This window comes from Tachysurus fulvidraco, chromosome 15, assembly GCF_022655615.1.
Source record: "Tachysurus fulvidraco isolate hzauxx_2018 chromosome 15, HZAU_PFXX_2.0, whole genome shotgun sequence".
Lineage (NCBI taxonomy): Eukaryota > Metazoa > Chordata > Actinopteri > Siluriformes > Bagridae > Tachysurus > Tachysurus fulvidraco.
This window is the reverse complement of record NC_062532.1, coordinates 17527132-17547453: the sequence shown is the minus strand read 5'-3', so window position 1 is coordinate 17547453 and position 20322 is coordinate 17527132. Positions and strand designations below refer to the sequence as shown.

Here is a 20322-nt window from a genome sequence, read left to right as displayed (position 1 = left end):
CACACACACACACACACACACACACACACACACACACACATACACACACACACACATTGATGGAATGAACTACTGCACAGATTTCAGCGCTCTGTCAACTTCTAAATCTTCTGTTAGAAAAATAACACCTATAATTTAAAACCAGAAAGAGAACAGTTGTAAGAAACGTTTTTTAAGCCCTCTCTCTCTCCCTCCCTCCCTCCCTCTCTCTCTCTCTCTCTCTCTCTCTCTCTCTCTCTCTCTCTCTCTCTCTCTCTCCCTATCCATCTATCTATCTATCTATCTATCTATCTATCTATCTATCTATCTATCTTTCTCTTTCTCTGTGTCCCTGTGCTTATTTTACCCACTTAAACCTTTGTTTCTTACCACAGAAGAAAATAGAAGAATCTACAACCAAAAGGAAAACTAACTCTCTCTCTCTCTCTCTCTCTCTCTCTCTCTCTCTCTCTCTCTCTCTCTCTCTCTCTCTCTCTCTCTCTCTCTCTCTCTCTCTCTCTCTCTCTCTCTCTCTCTCTCTCTCTCTCTCTCTCTCTCTCTCTCTCTCTCTCTCTCTCTCTCTCTCTCTCTCTCTCTCTCTCATACACACAGGGTAGAAATGTGTCTGCCACTTGAGAAACACATTATGGCCTGACAGACTCACTGACCTGTTTTGGTGCACTTTTCTTCTATTTTCTCTTGTGGTTGACTTCTTGTGAATTTGGTACAGAATTGCAGAAATTATTGAGATGCTTTAGTATATTAATAAAAATGTTTTCAGTATTATTATGTAATTTACAGTAAAAACAAAACAAACAAACAGACACGACACTGCCCACACTGTAATGTAAGATGTCCACACTATAATATAATATGTCCAAATATAATGTAAGATGTCCACACTATAATATAATATATCCAAATAAAATGTAAGACGTCCACACTATAATATAATATGTCCAAATATAATGTAAGATGTCCACACTATAATATAATATGTCCAAATATAATGTAAGATGTCCATATATAATGTAAGATATCCATACTGATGTATAATGTTGACACTGTAAAATAAGATATTGTACAAACAATATAATACATACATATAAAACACATTACAGGACAGATACAAGGTCCACAGTGTGATGTAACTGATGTATGATACTGACGCTGAAAAATATGACAAAATGTAACATAAAACACGATGCCCTTCTGGATTGAAACGAACCAGTTGAGATGCTTAAAGCTTTCTTTAATGTCAGTTATACATACCAGTACTGGGCTGTCCTCTGTAATACCTACTTTCTTAGGGACAATCATTTTAGATCTAAATATCATGGTTATGATGTTTAAAAATGTATAAATCCCTGTAAAATTTTACCATTTCAAAAGATACCCAAGAGCCAATGTTTTTGTCTATATTCCAAAGAATGGATCTCGTTTCTGCAGTTCAGGAAACTTATGAATCTGATCAAATTAAGAACTCATATAGTGAAGTGACATACGGCTAAGTATGGTGAACCATACTCAGAATTCGTTCTCTGCATTTAACCTATCCAAAGTGCACACACACAGCAGTGAAAACACACACACCGTGAACACACACCCAGAGCAGTGGGCAGCCATTTATGCTGAGGCGCCCGGGGAGCAGTTGGGGGGTTCGGTGCCTTGCTCAAGGGCACCTCAGTCGTGGCCGGCCCGAGACTCGAACCCATAACCTTAGGGTCATGAGTCAGGCTCTCTAACCATTAGGCCATGACTTGCCCAAATGAATAGCAAAATGTTAGCAAAAATGATTTAACGGTATTATTTTGATTGTTGTGAGGTTGTTCATATGTTTAATAACGTTTCAAAATAGGCTCCAGGTTCCCCACAACCCTGTGTAGGATAAGTGGTAGAGAATATGGATGGATGGGATCCTTCTCATGAAAATCTTTTGTGGTTCTCAGAAATTAGGAAGTTTGATTCACCCAAAGCAGTTGTTCTCAACCCTGGTCTTAGCGAACAACTGCTCGGCAGATTTTGTTATTTTCCCTAATCGGACCAATTGCTCCTACTAATCAGCATTCCTGAGTAATCAGTGCAATGCTAAACATTAAAATGAGAAACACTGACCTGGGAATTATAGTGGACGAGGAATCATCCATCATGCAGTGTTTCACCACTAATCTACAGAATATAAAATTCTTGCCTTTTTTATTAAAACTTAAAAACATAATTCTTAACTCTGATCACTCCGAGCACACTCACATTATCACATTGTTTTTCCTCCCCTGCATGCCCTATAATCTTTCATTCTTTATCATTACTCATCATATATAGCAGTCCTCTTTGGTAAACAACCTTACCATACCATGAATATTTCATATGGTTCCAACTCCGGGCGGCATGCAATTAGCCATGGCTTGCTTAGATGTTCTGTCTCTTCTTGTTCTCTCTCTCTTTCTTTTGTTCTGGTTTTCATTCCACCCTCTCATGCTTTGCTTTTCTCCTCTTTACTTTACTTCCTCTCCATCTGTCTCTCAGCTTGACTCCCACTTTTCTCACTGCTTCTTGTCCTGACCTTTTAGTGATTCTGTCACTTTTTTCTGAAGTCGATCTGACGTGTTGCGTAAGCAGGACATTCCTTTACGGCCCTGCTCCTTATTATCAGCTCATTGAGGTGGCAGAGAAAGAGATGGGGAAAAAAGACAACACAAGAGAGACTGAGATCATGTGGATTTGGGATGACCGCTGAGTGATGAGGTGTACTGTGGGTTTTGTCTGTTTACAGTCATTCCTGGTTCACACAGAGAAATCTTGGACACTTAACGATATAATCGATATAAATCCGAGATCCAGAGTTTTTGATCTTTGTGAGAACGTTGTTGGATGCTGATGATGGCTTTCCATGGAACTCTATCAATTATAGCTATATCAGGCAGATGTATATGAATAACTGGAGCTTCATTGTATCTCTAATATAGTTTGGAAAAATAACTATAATAACTTCTTTCTTTACATATTCCAACTTTGGAGGTTTGGTTCAGCCATGATTCAGCACCCCTGAAGCAGTGAAGGTTAAGGGCCTTGCTCAAGGGCCCAACAGTGGCAGCATGTCAGGGATGGGGTTTGAACTCCAATCCTCCAATCAACAACCCAGAGCCTTAACCGCTTGAGCCACCACTACTCCCACTTATAAACTAATGGACAAAAGTATGTGGACACTTGATCAAGACACCCGACATGTGGTTCTCTACCAAACAATTAGAAGCACACAATTGTCTAGAATGTCTTTATGGCTTTATTATTACCCTAAACCGTGGAACTAACGAACCCATACATACATCTTGCCTCATCATGACAATGCAGCTGTGTATTAATGTTGTGTGAGCTTTCTTTCTTGAATGTCTTTGTCATATCACTGCCCACAATGGTGCTTAAAATCTTTTTATTTTTATCTAGCCTACTCGAGGCAATGATTTCATAGAAAAGCTCAGAAAACCAATTTTTTATTTTTTGCATCTTCAAAGAAATGGTGATATCAAACCCATTTCTGCTCTCTGAGATGCCCCAAGTCGTTATCTTCAACCAATAAAAGTCTAACATTAGACGTTTACCCCAGCAAAGGCAAAAGCACACATCTCACACTGAAAACCAACAGAATCCTGGCTCGTTTTAGATCAGATTGTGGCTAGAAAAGAATTCGTTTGTTTATACTGATTGAAAAAGCACACTTCTAAATTTAGTTTCTTATTCTGTGGAAACACATTCTCTTGCACCCAAACACATTCATTTAGCATAATTCCACACTACAGAAGTCTCCACTTTCAATGTTGTTGTCTTTTGGTTGTGCAATGTTCTCCTGATCTCACCGACCTCCTGGGATTCCTCTCTATTTCAGGATGTTTTGTATCCCAGATTCCTTTTTTCTTGGAAGGTTCCATATTATTGTGGCTCTCGGGGTGGGATGGAGGTGGGGATCTTATATCACAGCTGCAAAATAACACCTATAGTGTACTTTTGAACTTCAATGTGGTCCCAAATTGATCAAATTTTCAGACCACATGAGACACTCGGCTCTGAGAAAGGCTTTGTAAAGACGGATCAAACACAGAGGGCTGCTAAAAACACGTGTGTTTGTGAGCGCTTGTATAAGGATAACATGCACACATATTGAATGTAAAGTACCATCAGTGCAATGCAGCTAGTTAGCGATGGACTGCGATGGCATCGATGACTGTATTAGCATGAAATTTGAAGCTGATCTACTTAAGCAAAGATTACAGATAAAGATAAAGCGCTGCCGCATCTCTCGCTTTGGTAGAGGTAAAGAGAGAACTAAAACATTTTGGATGAATGTACGTTTAGTTGGACTTCACTAAAGGAGTCCACTGCATGTTAATTATATGGATTAAGTCTTTCTGGAATTTTTCTGTAAACTTTTTTTGCAAAACAAACACATCTGTTTTAGACAAAAAGGGTACGATAACCAGCATTAACCAGTTGGCTATTAGGCTAATCAAAGGGGCTTGCTAGCTAGCTAGCTAGTTGACTAGCTAACAGAGCAGTCAGCTTTTTATTAATTATCCACATAGCAATAATAATTATAACACTTTAAGCTGGAGGATGTTGCTAGCTATGCTAAGCTTTTGTCCTGAAGTTGAAACCAGTTATTCCTCTTAATTTGATCACTTTATATAAAATAAACACTTTGGTTAAAGGTTCTAGCTATCTTAAGATGTTTAATTAGAAGCACTTTGAAAGGAAACCCACTGTTACAGGTTTCTACTTGATGTTTCCTCAGACAAATCTTAAACGCAGCAACCAAAAGTGTGTGAGATTAATCGCTAATTTTCCATGTCTGGGCAAAATTATGTTCTAGTCTAAAAATGTCCAGTGTTATTTTCATTTCTTTAAAACATGGACATTTAAACAGAGCGTCAATGTGGATGGAGAGAGAGAGAGAGAGAGAGAGAGAGAGAGAGAGAGAGAGAGAGAGAGAGAGAGAGAGAGAGAGAGAGAGAGAGAGCGTCACAACTTTCACATTCCAGACTGCAAAACAGCAGGACGTTCCTCCTTTTCTTCAGGGAAAACGGAAACTCCTGAGACCTTCTTGTTTCGGTGTTGGAGAAGAGCCGTAGTTTGCAGGAAAAGAGCATTAAAGCAGGAATTGATTGAAGTTTTCACTATTGTTTGACTTTGTATTTAAGAGTGCGTGAAGCCTCCATGAGAGAGCGAATAAACAGACGAGGGCAGATCATGTCAGTGCTGTAACTATTTGTGTTCTTACAGGCTGGAATTTCCTGTTGCTGTTCTGGTTGTTTGGCTAATCAGGCAGCAGATAGGTTTGCAGATTAATCAGTCATGTTATGTTGTTAACAAGATAAAAACTCATTTTGGTGCTCTAGGGGGAGAGAAAAAAAAACACAACAAAACCCTAGTACAAACACTATATGGCCAAAGGTTTGTGGACACCTGACAATCACGCCCTTACCCAAACTGATACCACAAACTTACACACAATTGTATAGAATATATTTGTGTGCTGTAGTGTTACAAATTGCCTTCACTGGAACGGAAAGGCTCAAACACGTTCCGGCACGACAATACACCTGTGCACAAAGCACGCTTCATGAAGACATGACAGTGTGTAATGGTTTTAGTTAAAAACTTTTCTTCCATCTCAGAAAAATTGCCAGATTACGTCCATTGCTGTCGTTTTCTGTTGCTGAGAGACTGATCACCACTTTTATGTTTTGACGTGACGTGACATATGGCTAAGTATGGTGTCCCATACTCAGAATTTGTTCTCTGCATTTAACCCATCCAAAGTGCACACACACAGCAGTGAACACACACACACACACACACACACACACACACACACTGTGAACACACACCCGGAGCAGTGGGCAGCTATTTATGCTGCGGCGCCCGGGGAGCAGTTGGGGGGGTCGGTGCCTTGCTGAAGGGCACCTCAGTCGTGGCCGGCCCGAGACTCGAACCCACAACCTTTGGGTTACGAATCAGACCCTCTAACCATTAGGACACGACTGCCCCACATATCGATTACTGTAATGCCTTGTCGGCTGGGCTGTCAAAAGCTACCTAAAACAAATTGCAGGTAGTGCAAAATTTGGCTGCTAGAATTCTAGCTAGAACAAAGTTAAGAGATCACATTACTCCCGTTTTGGAGTCCTTGCACTGGCTCCCCGTTAGGTTTAGGGTTGATATTAAGATTTTCATGCTTACCTACAAGGCCTTACATGGGTTGGCTCCTCAATATCTTACTGAGCTTTTAATTCCTTATATTCCATCTCACGACCTTCCTTCTTCTGAAACTGGTCCTTTAACTCGTTTACGATCGATGGGAGATGGGGTTTTCCCTTCACTAGCTCCAAAACTGTGGAATTCTTTGCCAACTGAGATAAGGCAAGCAAAATCTCTTGGTATTTATAAATCTAAGCTTAAAACATTTATAAATCGAAGCTATTTTTGTTGCTTTAATTTTAATCTTTATGTTATGTGGTGTATTTTTGTTGTATTATTTGCTTTTGTAAAGCGCTTTGAGATGTACTTTTAAAAAGGTGCTATATAAAATAAAGAAGAAATTAAGAAATTTATTTTAAGAAATTAAGTGTCCTGCATAAAGGCCTGACTAAGACACGATCACAACCAAACTTTTGGCCATCTACTGTAGCAGACTATTCATTTCTAAGTTCATGCTTTTACTGTAGACAGTAATTTAAAATATCGCTATCTGATGTCTCCCAGAAGAGGATGGGTTCTTCTCGAGGTTCTCAGGGACTTTTTGCTCAGCCAGTCGTCATCTCAATCTCACTCATTAGGGATCTAAATCTTTAAGTCTGTAAAACTGCCTTATTACAGTGCATCAAAACAAAACTCATCTGAACTATGAAACAAAAAATAGCTTGTGTGGAAAAATATAGCTTGCGGTAACATACTGCATTCAAATTCTGATCTGAAGTGGGTGTGGCCTAAAGTAGACCAGTACGAATGTGTTGCTGCGATAAAATGCTTCAGTAAAATATTGATTTGTTTTCTAAAATAGTTACAAACCAGACAAAAACAAATTAATACAAAAATGTACATTTATTATTCTTCAATACTTTGCCAGCAATGCCAATAACATCGAACTCATCGAGAGATGGTCCAGTGGACACAAGTGCAAACTTGCCATAAGCATACATAAAATTCTAAATTAAGACAATCTTTATATTTTCTTACATACTCAATATTTTCAAATACAAATGGAAAATAGAAAAATACTTTACACAATATTCTTTCTTAAAACAAACAAAATGGATTTAACTCACATGAACCCCAGACGTTTTCTGAATTATCCAATGAGCGTCGAGTCGCTAAATTAAACCGAAACCCGAACGCTTCCCCACCCGGACACACAGACAGACAGTTATTTTACAGATGAAGTAACCGCATTTTGTGAGAATGCCGATTTTTCTCTTTAAAGAGCATGAAAATTTTACATAAAAAAGAAAAGAAGACAATAAGAGCCTGTTAATGTGAAGGACTATACATAAAACTTGTGCAACCACAGCAAAACCTTCTTTAAATCTATAGGAAGGAAAAAGTGGGTGTTTGTGGCACATGGTGGAGACGGTGATCTACACAGTGGTTACAGTGATGGAGTGATGGACACGTACACGTACACGTGTGGACATTAACTCGAAACTCTAAACTGTGCTTATCTACACCAAAGTCTTTGACACATTTGCCATTTTAATTATTTATTTATATTTCAGAAAGTGCTAGGGGAAAAAAATGTAAAAAAAAACACAAGCTAAAGTTTGAAGCGCGCCAAGAGAAAGATCTGATCAAAGATCCGATGGCGAGGACTCTCTCCGGTCTCGCACCTCGGTGACCTTGTAAGTGCAGACGGAGCGCCGAACGTCTTTCCGCCGTCTCTGCGCTCACGAGCTTTCATTGGTGTTCAGAGTTCAGCTCTTCGGGTAAGAATTACCCAAGATTCAATTCCGACCAGCAGACTCAGTAACCACAGAAGCATCTACTTACACTGATGTGCTTTTGTGTTTGTATGGTGAGAAACTTGCTTTTAAATTTGATTATTATTATTATTTAAAAAATTATTAACAATTTGCAATTATTATAGGTGTCTTATTAAAGGGCACATCTTTCTAGTCACAAGGGCACACCTAAAAAAGTCACACACGACCAGGGCCGAAATCACCTGAGCAAACCAGCTCACACTTCACACCAGTGCCTTCTCTTAACGCCGCTGACAAACCGAGCTCCCGTCTGATTGGACGTTGTGGCTGTCACTAACAGATCAGCTCCTGCTGCATTTCAGGCCGACTCGGGAACGACTCTGTAAAAGTGAAAGTGTCTCGGCCCGTTTTCAGTTCCCCTTGTCCTGGGCACATGGGATACAGCGGGATGTCGGGAAGCGAATCGGGGCTCTCGGGCTCGGATTCTGATTGGCTGGTTTCCTGCTCGTCGGCTGTGCAGGTGGAGGTGGAGGTGGATGTGGAGGTGATGGTGGTAGCGATGTGGCTGTTGGAGTCCGTGTTTAACCAGGGGTGACCCAGGCACTCGTCTGCTGTGGAGCGATTTCTAGACAACGGAGGAAAAGGTAGTCAAATCGTTAGAAAGGTCTTAACAATTTAAAGTTGGAGTAAGTTGTGAGGTGAAATTCCAGCTTCTGCTAATATACACTGACTTTATTGGGTAAAGATTATTGTATCGTTTGTCATCTTATCAGCAACTGTACATTGTAATTTCTAGTTTTCAGGGCTACGATTCCCTGCTGTCATTTTTTTATTTGTATTTATTTGTTCGTTTTATTTGAGTTACATTATTTGTAATTTTCGAATGATTCATTCTCAGAATTCTGACTACATTTTCTATTATATTGAATTCTTTTGCTATATAAATCGTCTCGATTATTATGAATGTGTCAATTTGTGCATTTTTTTTTCCCTAAAGCTTTTTCCAGCCATTTGACAACAACGTAGAACTGCTGCCCTTTTTCCCTCTCCCCAGGTTTTTCCTTCACTTTGGGATTACTCGCACACAGAGGAATTTTTCCACATAGCTTTTATTTAGCCTCTCATTTTCCTCTCATATCGCTGATGATCTGTGGCTGTGAAGGTTTAGTGAGTGCAGAGGCAAAGGCTTCAATCATTTCGCATGGAGCCAAGATGGTGACAGATCTGGGCTGCCATTAGTCATTGCGATGGAGCCGAAATGGCCAGTGCTGGGCGTCAGACAGGGAACCAGACGGACGAGGGAACGCAACACCGCCTCTAGGTTTACTTGCTGTTACATTTGGCTGTGTGTGTCCTGTAGCTTCATATTTTAAATCAGTGTGCGTTGTGAAAATGAGCCTTTAAAGGCACATTGGCTGCTCCTTCCTGACATACCTGGGGTCTAGCTGGAGCAGCGATTGGATGAAGTCCACGGCGAGGCTCGAGATCCCATGGAAGACATCATCTGTGTAGTCCACGTTTCCTTGGGAGATGTTCAGGTACGTCTCCTGCTTTTCCTCGCCCAGGAAAGGAGACACGCCCGTCAACATCACGTACGTCAACACGCCGATGCTCCTACAGGGCATAAAACCTCGTGTTACACTCGGCAATTTCTGTGCTACCTTTTACACAGACACGTATCCTGGCTGCTGTGTGAAACTCGTTATACAAACTGTTCTAATGATAAGCAGCGATAAAACAATATTTATAGAAATGCCTTGTCACGCTAGTCGAGTTATCAAAGTGACCTCATAAAGCAATAAACACACACACGCACGCACGCACAGCTCACGTACACGCACACACACACGCTCACGTCTTACTCACCACATGTCTGTAGCTGTGGTCACTGGCTCGTAGCTCAGAATCTCAGGAGCTGGGTGTGAAAAAGAGAAATATGAATATTTTATTCATGGTATTTAATATTAGCAGTAAAATATTAAGCACTAATAGAGATGAAGCTAATACATTGTGTACATTTTAATCGGGCAGCAGTTTCAAGTCAAAAAAAACGTTCCAGTGGGAATAAATGTACTGAGTGAAACGGCAGCTGTGGTAAACCCTGAGGTGGGAGTTTGTGTTATTGCCCAGTAGCACGACTGAGAAGAGATCAAGTTTCAGCCTGCTATTCCCTGGGCACAGAAACTCCAGCGTGAAAGAATGACAAAGTTTTAGTGTTTCCCGAACCTTCAGTAGAGTCGAGAGGCGAAGAACTGAAACACTAGACTGCAAGCTGCACCAAAAAATTTGGGATTTCTCGCCTCGTACCGCTTTGAAGTTGCCGTATTCTCGAGGAGACGTGACCTTGAAAACTGTCAGCATGTCCCACGCTCATGCTTTTAAATAGAGCAGTGTGGCCTTATACTTCAATCCAAAACTCTGGTTCTGATCTGTACTTCCTTCTGACCTTCATTCAACACTGCAGATAAACCCGAATGACTCACCTACATACTCTGGAGTTCCCAAGATCTCACGCACTTCTGACTTGTTGTCCACGTGTCGAGACAGACCAAAATCTACGATCCTGATGTCCCCGAGCGGCTGAGCGCTGGTGAGCAGAATGTTCTGAGGCTGGAACAGACAAAACACAGACATGAAGCGTTAGTGTTCACACGTCGGCGTGGAGCGATTTGACCTTATCCTCATACGCTCGTGCACACTACTGTTTTTTTTCAAGATGAGATTAAAAATCTTGCGCCTGCACGGAACGATTTGGGGAAAAAAAAAAAAAAAAAGGATGATTTTAGCAGCAAATATGACGGCCTGGTATGTCAAATTAAAAGACTTCCTGAGGGGAAAAAGGGATTTTTTCCAACATCTGCACTGTCTAGTTTTAACATACGCGTTCGCTCGTCTCTTTACCAGTGACCTGAGGTTTTGGCTGCTCCGATTAAATACAGCTGATGTATGACTTAAGGATGAGGTGCAACTTTTTTCCGGCACAAGTTTTTTTTTTTTTTTACCAACTTAATAAATCTTTCGGTTTGCAGCTCTTTCTTTTGAACTCCACCGGCTGAGACGTTTCTCAGAAGTCTGTCGAGACGTTTCGTGCGAGCGTCTTGAAATCGGTAGCGGCTACGACGTCTGTAATTAGCACAGGTTTATCGCTGTTTATCTTCTCGTCACCAGGACAACCTTGACATGGACTGCAATCTGTTGGGTTTTGCTCGAATGTTTAGGTTTACGAGACCCTGAACTCTGACTGCAATTACACCATGTGAAATCTTGGCTTCTCTAGGTTTGTGTAACTTGACACGCGGGATAAAGACCGAAGGCGCGTCGGCATGTTTACGTACACGGTTACGTGCTCAGGCACACGTGCGGTTTGCTCACCTTTAGGTCCAAGTGAACGACGTTGTTGCGATGAAGGAAAGCCACTCCGGTTAGAATCTGCCGGGCCAACCGGATCACGTCTTTCTCCGTAAAGGCCTCGTCGTTATCGGCGACGCACTGATCGAAGATTTCTCCTCCGGCAGCACTGAAAGACACAGAGGTAGAAAGAAAAGCGTTGGGGTTAGAAAAACACCCATTTGCGGGGGAAAAAAAAAAAATAAGATATCGGATCAATCTCACTATTTAAAAAGATATTCAATTGGAAATACCAAAATCCCATTCTTTAATGCCTACTGAACAAACAAATATTGGTCATCGGATTGAGAAGTTATTACAGCAGAAATAGAGTTGAGAAAGAGTTAAGAAATAGCATGTGTGCATGTGCAACATCCTTTTGACTCACTATTTACTTGGATCGATACTGAATCACTTTATCTCCGCAAACTGACTTGCAATTGGTTTCAAAATCTCTTCTGTTCAACATGAACAAACCAACCAGGACCGGGTGTGAAGAACATTGTAACACGGTGGCGGTAGAAACACCCACACCCCGGACACACACGCTTTCCGAAATTGCATAACAACATCCCTGGATCACTTTGGCAGGAAAATTATAAGGAAGCAGACACAAAGCGAGGCCTGATGCCAAGAGCTGCAGATATCACACCCATAAATCACTCACTCTCAGCTCCAAACAGGACAGAATTACAGTGGATTTACAGGCGTTAATGCGAGCGCCCTTTGGCCCACACTGAAGTTTCAAACCCTCCTACGGGTCGATGTTCCTCCTCCTACGGACTGAGATTTTACCGACGTACAACTCAAACCAACAAAGTGATCTGTAGAACTAGAACTGTCGAGGTTTTATTACCGACACAGCTGTTCAACTCAGATCAGCTAATGTTTGTGTCCTGACATGAGTTTAATCACATACTAGATGTTGAGAGGGTGAGAGGCAGACAGCGGGTGACAGAGGGTGAGGCAGGCAGACATAGGGTGACAGAGGGTGAGGCAGGCAGACAGACAGAGGGTGAGGCAGGCAGACAGACAGAGGGTGAGGCAGGCAGACAGAGGGTGAGGCAGGCAGACAGAGGGTGAGGCAGGCAGACAGACAGAGGGTGAGGCAGGCAGACAGACAGAGGGTGAGGCAGGCAGACAGACAGAGGGTGAGGCAGGCAGACAGACAGGCAGAGAAATCCACTTTCTCTCTCCTGTCAATCACAGTGATGTAGCCAATCACGAGCATCTGTGAGCTGGAGTATGTGGAAGATTGAGACAGAGCTTTCCTCCAGTGTTACACTGCCCTGTGCTGCAGCATGCGCAGCACTCATGTCTCAGGGAACCATGGCCTTGTCTTCACCCTCACCGCTTCGTAGGTGTCGTATAATACGTCCAAACTGTGGAGAAAATGGGGATATAGCCCCTTTTTTTTTATTACAGCTCAGCAAAGTACGTGGGATTTTTCTTTTTGTTTGCCTGTGTGTACATTGTACACTTTATTCGTTACACAACGCTGAAAGTCAGCTGTGTAAATAACTGGGGTCCTGAGCGAGGCTTATCTGCCTGGCCGTCGGCTCAGAGTTAATTAGATAGTCTCACTCCTGCACGCACTTTCAACAAACAGCAGTGGGAGCTCAGCAAAAGCCAGAACTAGATGCTGCACTTGTTGCTCGGTGAAGAGCACCAGAAACTATACGTGCAGAAACAAGACACCTTAAAGCGATGATTCATTCGAGGATTCATCAGGGAGGAATTAATGTTGGGTCTGTAACGAACTCAGAAATAACACTGACATGTTAGTTCCTCGGGAGCTCTTGGCTGCTTTATTCTACTGAACCACAAACTGGACGTTATTTACAGTACTTTGACGTCATTTCCTGTCCCGTGTCCCCTAAATAAGGACGAGGTTCACTTCGATGTCTCCTTCCTCTCAAGGTCCCTCTACGATATTTTCATCCGTTTCTATACAGTATTTCTGTAGAGCTGCTTTGAGATGATGCGAGTTGTTCAGAGCTCGATACAAACTAAACTAAAGAGTTTTTTTTTATTACAACACTTGTGTAATAATGCCATCATTTTGGAACGGAACAAAAAAAATCAAAAAAGAAAAAAGCACGGAAGAAAAAGCAAGAAGAAGAAACGGGCTAGCGAGGAGTCAAAACGAGAGTCAGCCGGTGAATTGATGGTATTCGGGCTGCATTTATTGTAACACTTCACCGCTGTTTGCAGTATAAATGCAAGAAGCGTGTGATATAGTCAGTGTCGCATTGTGTGTGTTTGTGCTCAGCACTGAGGATGTGGTTGTGGCTGTGTGTGTGTGTGCTCTGTTTTTAGAAGCCGGTTAAAGCCTAACAAGAAAAGCCAAAGGAAATGGAAACAAATCATTTCTCTGTAACTCCTGCTCTTTTCTTGCTCACAATTCTCTCTGTTTCTGTGCTTCTATGCAAAAAAAAAAAGAGCAAATTTGTTAAAGCAAAGGAAGGTTGTTTTTGCCCCAGCTTGCAAAATTAAATGGACGGAAGGAAGCTTTGTTAGAAACTGACGCATCATCGTTAGAAACTGCAGGTCATCGTATTCTAAGTTCGTATATGTGCCTTAGAAACACGGTGAATTCAAAAACTACTCGAAGCTAATGCAGAACAGAACAGGGGAGAGACACGTACAGGAAGAAGACGTGTCATAATAATAGGCAGATAAAGCTCCAGGCAAAAAGAATGATTAAATTAAAGAACTTCTTCCTAATAAGGCTATAGTGTGCTGTGTGTGTGTGTGTGTGTGTGTGTGTGTGGTGTGTGTGTTCACACACGTCTACGTCAGGATTATAACTGACGTACAGCTGATTTTCAGCAGAAGCTGATGAACTGTGCACAGGAAGTGGGTCAGACGCAGATGCAATCTACCGTTTCTCAAAATCTCTAACACACTCGAGCAGCATCCGCTGTGTGTTACAGAAACAGTCAGGGGGAAAAAAGTGCAGAGTCGGTGAAAGCTTTTGAGCTTTAACAATAAGGGAAAATCTAAAAGAAGAAGAAGAAGAAGAAAAAAGAAAAAGAAAAAAAAGGACAGTGAAGGCAGTTTGGGAAATGTTTTGCAGGGTTAATTAGAGCCTCGTTATAGATGGTTATCGACTGACAGAGCTTCAGTCTGAGCTTGTGGGGTTATTCTGCAAGACCTCTGTGCACGTACACATGACAAGATCGTCTTGATCTTTCATGGGCCACTATGGTGCAGGTAGAATCGGATCATGAGAGAGAGAGAAAGAGAGAAAGAGAGAGCGTGAGTTGATCTGGTACCTGGACAAGCTTAAGAGAAAATAAAAAAAACATACAAGAACACTACATTCCCATGAGGGGTGATTTTAAGGTTAGCATTTCCTCCAATTTCTGCTGGTTATTAAGTTGAAGCGTTGACTCGCTTCAGTGGAAACCAGCAGAAACAGCTCCAAGGTGCACACACACAGAGAGAGAGAGAGAGAGAGAGAGAGAGACATACCATTCAAGCACCAGGATGATCTCAGAGCTGGTCTCGTACACCTCGTGCAGCCCGACCACGTAAGGGTTGGCTTTGGCCGCTTCGAGCACGGCGATCTCATTCAGGATGTCAGCTCGGCAGTCCTGACCCTTCCGCCTTTTGCGGAGGAACTTGGCAGCGTATTCGTTCCGTGTGGCCTTCTCCACACACTTTTTCACCACAGCAAACTTCCCTCTAGGGGCAGAGAGAGAGAGAGAGAGAGAGAGAGAGAGAGAGAAAAACGATTAGTTATCATAATCAAGTAATCTTTTTAAAACGTGTCTTTGACTAAATCTTTCGTAGGAATATTAATAATTATAACGATCAACATTTGAGAGACATTTGAGTTAGTAAATCCAATACACAAATTCAGACCATGTAATATCTGGCTCTGCGGTAAACCCTGACCTGAATTAATAACGGTAAAGAGCCAGCATTATATAGAAATACGTTGCACTCTAAAACCGGAGCTTCAGCCTGCAGGAAACCCACTTAATTGCCTAGAAGGCTGAACTGACATTGTGTACGTATGGGAAAGTTTCCGATCAGAGCTTCATCAGCTGAAAACGCGTCCCCACACAAGGTGAAGAGCGACTCGCCTGCTGCCCGCGATGACTCACGACTGCCGCATACACCGTTTTCATAATTACTGAGAAAGAAAATCCACGCGCCTGTGATGCCACAAGCTGACCAGACACTTCCTAATTATGGGGGGAGGGGGAAAATCCCTGCGGCTTTAATGACCTTGATAAGGCTCTCTTGCATCTATGAGATCGAGAACTAGAACACATCAGTCAGATGTTACATCACTGCTCTTGCTCGGTTATCGTTTAAACCACTTGACTCATACGGAGTCCATCTCTTTCTCGCTATCTGTGCTGCTTCTTCTTCTGACAGAATGACAATCAGGAGACAAAAGCGACAGTTGGGACATAAACAGATGGGACATAAGGATCTCCTCCTACTCCTACACACACAGTCTTTGCCTACATCAGATGTCTAACCCACACTTCAGCGATTACTTTAACAAGTCAACTCCTAGCCACCACCACCACCACCCACACAATACAAAGGCCACCAGTTTGTACGACCCTTTGTCCGACACCCAAAAGAACAATTTGCTTGTAACTCCGCCTTCACTGTTTGTTCTCTAGAAAGCCTCACAATAAGACACACTATGGTCTGTATGAAGCACAGGAGGTGGATGTGGGTGGTAGGGGACAACAGACCACCCACTATATACCTGATAAATTGTGCCTCCATCTCTCGGCGTATCTACTCATGTCCGACACAAAAGAAGAATGCTGTGGGGTGAGAAGAAAGTCTGAGGGCATGACTCTGACCGTCATAATTCACTAAGACCACAACCACTGGGCAAAGTGTTGCAGGCTGTAATTACCACTCGTTCGGCATCTGGTATTTGACTGTTCTCGATACGCAGAGTCTTTTTTTTTTTTTTAAACCACCCTTAAATGGCTCAGTGTCCTTGTTTGCCCCTTAGCCCTACTGGTCTGCAATCTTTTACCTTTAAGGATTTAAAAGGATATTTTCACACACTATGCAGACAGGAAACACGCTATGTGGTTACACGACCCAGATGCAGTGGTGGTTGTAAATCCTGCACGAAACTAAACCAACACTATCACTTGTCTCCCCCCCCCCTCCATGTCAGTGCTGAAAGAGAAACAGAGAATAGAAAGGCAACCATAGATGTCTTAGCTCTTAATAAACAATGCCAAGTTGACGTCCTTAACAACCTGCCACCTTAAAATAAGCCTTCATCCTTGAAGTAAGTTTAGCTGCCTAAATGGTCATGGTAGAAGCCATGGGAAAGGGTACAGTAACGGGCAATCCAGCGCCTAAAGCAGTGCATAACCCAAGACACAGCAATGGATACTGCAATGGACAGTCCTGTGGCCATGGCATTATAACGCAACCTCCAATGGCTACCCAGTGCCTACAGAATTGGACAGTCCAGTGACCACAGCAAAGGATATAGCAATGGGCATTGGGTACAGTAATAGATACAGCAAAGGGCATTGGATACAGTGATGGATACAGTCCAAATTACATGGAAATGCCCCAACTAAAGGCCACTCCAAGGCTTCAGCACTGTTCAGACTAATTCACATCTCTGAGTGCACAATTATTCTTATAGAATTCATAACCAAATAAAATATTCTGCAAATGCAGCGTGTCCCACATAAAACTAATTGGTGCTATTCCATAGAGTGATTTGTCCTCTAAATAGTCTCCATATTTCTAAAAACCTGGACATGCTGCTGTACCTGATTGGCACACAACAGTAAAGCAAGAACAAGGGCAGAATCAACTCCTAAGCCCCTTAGGGAAAGATCCTAATATGACACTCAACCAGAGAAAGAAAAAAGGCAGAGCTGAAATCAGGCCAATGTCCTACGCAGCACTCAAAAGTGGGACAACTCGCAGAAGACTCGTATGCAGCATGAATCAGAAAAACGAAGCGAGGAGCACTTTCTGCAGAGGAACCCGTTTCCTGTTCTTTCTGTTCTGTCCACTTCCAAAGCAGCGATATGTGATGACCTGAACACTTTAAATGCATTAGAGAGAGAGAGAGAGAAAGAGTGGGAGACATTACTTTGTCCAACCAACAAAGAAAACATGTGTTCATTTGCATCTATTCAAACCAATTTCCAAATGAGCAGGCAGCCGAGGTTCACGGGCAGACACGAAATGAATGACAAGACAGAATGTGCAAACATGACAAGTAAAGGAAAAGCATCTACAGTGAGATATTGAAGTCTAATGGCTAAGATGTGTGTGTACATGCTCGTGCGTGTTACATGCATGCAGCAGGTGGTGTTTGGGTGCAGCAGGTAAGCACAATATTTTTACTGTCTGCACTCATGGAGCTCGATCTTCCCTCAGATCTGGATTTCTCTTTCAGCTAAAGATCAGATAGCATGCATTACATAAAGAACTATGCGCCCAGTGACACATGCATGTGGGGTCATGAATGTTTTCATTCAGGGGAAAAAAAAAAAAGCATTCCAAGAATCCATGAAAGCAAACAGATTTTATCTCCATGTTTTCTAGCCAGAAACTGAAACCCATCTACCGGCAGATAGTCATCAGTGAAAATGCCCTGCTGAAGTTTAATTACTACTAACTGATTAAATGCACAATGTTAACACCCAGTGCTGGAATTTTCCTAACGTTTGTTTTATCTAAAACCACAGCAAATGGGGGATCTCAGATACATCTCTGGCATCCAGACGCGTTTTTCCTTTTTATTGCTGCTGCGCCTTGGGAATTGTGTCCAAACAAAAAAACTGAACAGAAATCTTTTTTTTTCAGCTTAAGAACCAAACTCAGGCACAGATAGCAAAAAAAAGGCACCAATTAAAAAAAAACCTCACATTAAAAAAAATTGGCTTTGAAATCGATATTTGGTCCAAAATTGAATTTATTACCACTTATTCTTTCCACCAGGACTTTTAGCAGAAATCTATGTCGCTTTATTCTGGGACAGACTTTCATAAACTCATAGCTTCAGTGCAAAATGAATAAATAAATAAAAACAGGTCTGGTGATGCAAAAACGTTTCAAATAAAATCAGGACTTTAAATTGCCATTCTATTATTATTATTATTATTATTATTATTATTATTATTATTATTATTATTTAAACACTTACATTTAAGCTGCACACCTGGCAACCACCGGTTTGTACTAAAACCTATTTATACCACATTATGATTTACATGATGTCTTTATTAAGCCTAGAAAGAGTTTATCAAGCAGGACCAAGTGAAATGTAACGTTGACAACGACATATGCAAGTCAATCGGTTAAATAAAAGGGTAAAGTTATGGTTACTGAGCTGTGGGAAGTTAATAAGCACCAATTAAACAGGTAAAAACATTAGTTTAACCACTGAGCGCGTTCCCGAGGGAAAGGTGTGCGCTTACCTGCCGAGTTCTTTACCGACCAGGTCGTAGTTGTTCTTAAAAGGTTCTGTGCGGATTCTTGTGTGGATATTAGTCACCATTCCGATCTTATTCATGACGGAGGAGTCCAACATTGCGGCGTTGAGAAGTGCGTAACTAATTTATTAATTAATTATTAATTAATCACTGGACACGGGAACGCGCGCTATTCCATCAGGTGAACACGCATCAGCAGGCTGACCTGCCTGAAGAAGATTAGATTATTCAAGAACAAAAACGTTCAATTGAAAGCGAACAGAGAGCACAAAATTGTTTTTGTTTTTTTGCAAGTTATTTAGTTGTAAAGCCGCGATTAAATATTCCAGCAACGTCCTGCGTCCATGAACGTGCCTTGAGCTCTGAGCACGAGCGCAAACACTCTGAACAATAAGACTCCGTGAACCCCGCCCCTTTTTTTTGCTGCAAGGCAACTCAACAGCCAATCGACCCGAAGGGGCGGGGCTATGTTTCTAAACGCGTGGTTCAGGAAACTAAGTGCTAGTGCATTGCATAAAATAAAACAAATGGTTGTTATAAAATTATGCAAATTAATTATTTTATTAAACACACACATGCATACTGATATCATATGCATGTGTATCTAACACACACACACACACACACACACACACACACACACACACACACACACACACACACACACACACACACACACACACATTTAATCAGTATACATCTCATTTACAATAATATTTGATCTATCTATCTATCTATCTATCTATCTATCTATCTATCTATCTATCTATCTATCTATCTTTTCCATTTTACAACTTTTCACACACTTTGATTATAATATTGTTAGTATGACAGGATATTAGTATAAGGATATTAGTTATATTCATGACAACTTTGATATTGATGGTTTATGATTTACACCTGTTACAAAATTGGAAAATCTCAGACCCTTATGTGGCATGTTCATTTTTCACAAAATGTTGTTCTTGATGCTGTCATAACGTTAGATTTTATGTTTTCATTCACCTTGTCACCTGCATGGAGAAACAGTCCACCAACCCAAAACAATACACGACCAGGGTCCAGGATAGAGAGCGTTTAACATAGACTGTGTTTAGAAAGAGATGAGCTTTGTCTCTAAGTGTATATGCTGAACCGATATAGTACTGCGGTACTTGATGCAGTCGTACTAGCATCACAAACGCAATGCTACCGTGTCAGCGTCAATTTTGTTGAGAACGAACCACCAGCCAAATAATATCTGGCAATTTGTGGCCCCCTTCCACTGATGGATAAGGAGGATAAACATAGCAACAGATGAGCTACAGTACAATCAGTAATTACCTACAAAGCACACCATGATAAAAAAGGCAGTGATTATAGGTACTTGGTAGTTGCACATAATAGGGTGGCCACTGAGTGCGCACAGACACAGACACACACACACACACACGCACACACACACACACACACACATACACACACACACACACACATTACGTAATTCATTTCTAATTGCAGGGTTTTTTAGTCCGTAACTGGTGCCT

The 20322-nt window shown here is 41.6% G+C and overlaps 1 protein-coding gene across 2 annotated transcripts; it reads right to left on the bottom strand.

The window, feature by feature from the left end:
• Nucleotides 1-7059: 7059 nt before the first annotated feature.
• On the bottom strand, nucleotides 7060-19186 carry stk17al (serine/threonine kinase 17a like). 2 transcript variants are annotated; one of them, XM_047800909.1, is made up of 8 exons: nucleotides 18782-19186; nucleotides 14814-15026; nucleotides 11322-11466; nucleotides 10433-10559; nucleotides 9816-9864; nucleotides 9384-9563; nucleotides 8505-8574; nucleotides 7060-8474 (listed from the first exon to the last, which is right to left on the bottom strand). In XM_047800909.1, the coding sequence occupies exons 1-8, from the start codon at nucleotides 18892-18894 to the stop codon at nucleotides 8283-8285; spliced, it is 1089 nt and encodes a 362-aa protein (XP_047656865.1). In that variant the 5' UTR covers nucleotides 18895-19186; the 3' UTR covers nucleotides 7060-8282. The 2 variants fall into 2 exon arrangements, with proteins under 2 accessions (XP_047656865.1, XP_026999526.1); XM_027143725.2 differs by having other exon boundaries at nucleotides 7060-8574.
• Between the last annotated feature and the right edge of the window lie 1136 nt (nucleotides 19187-20322).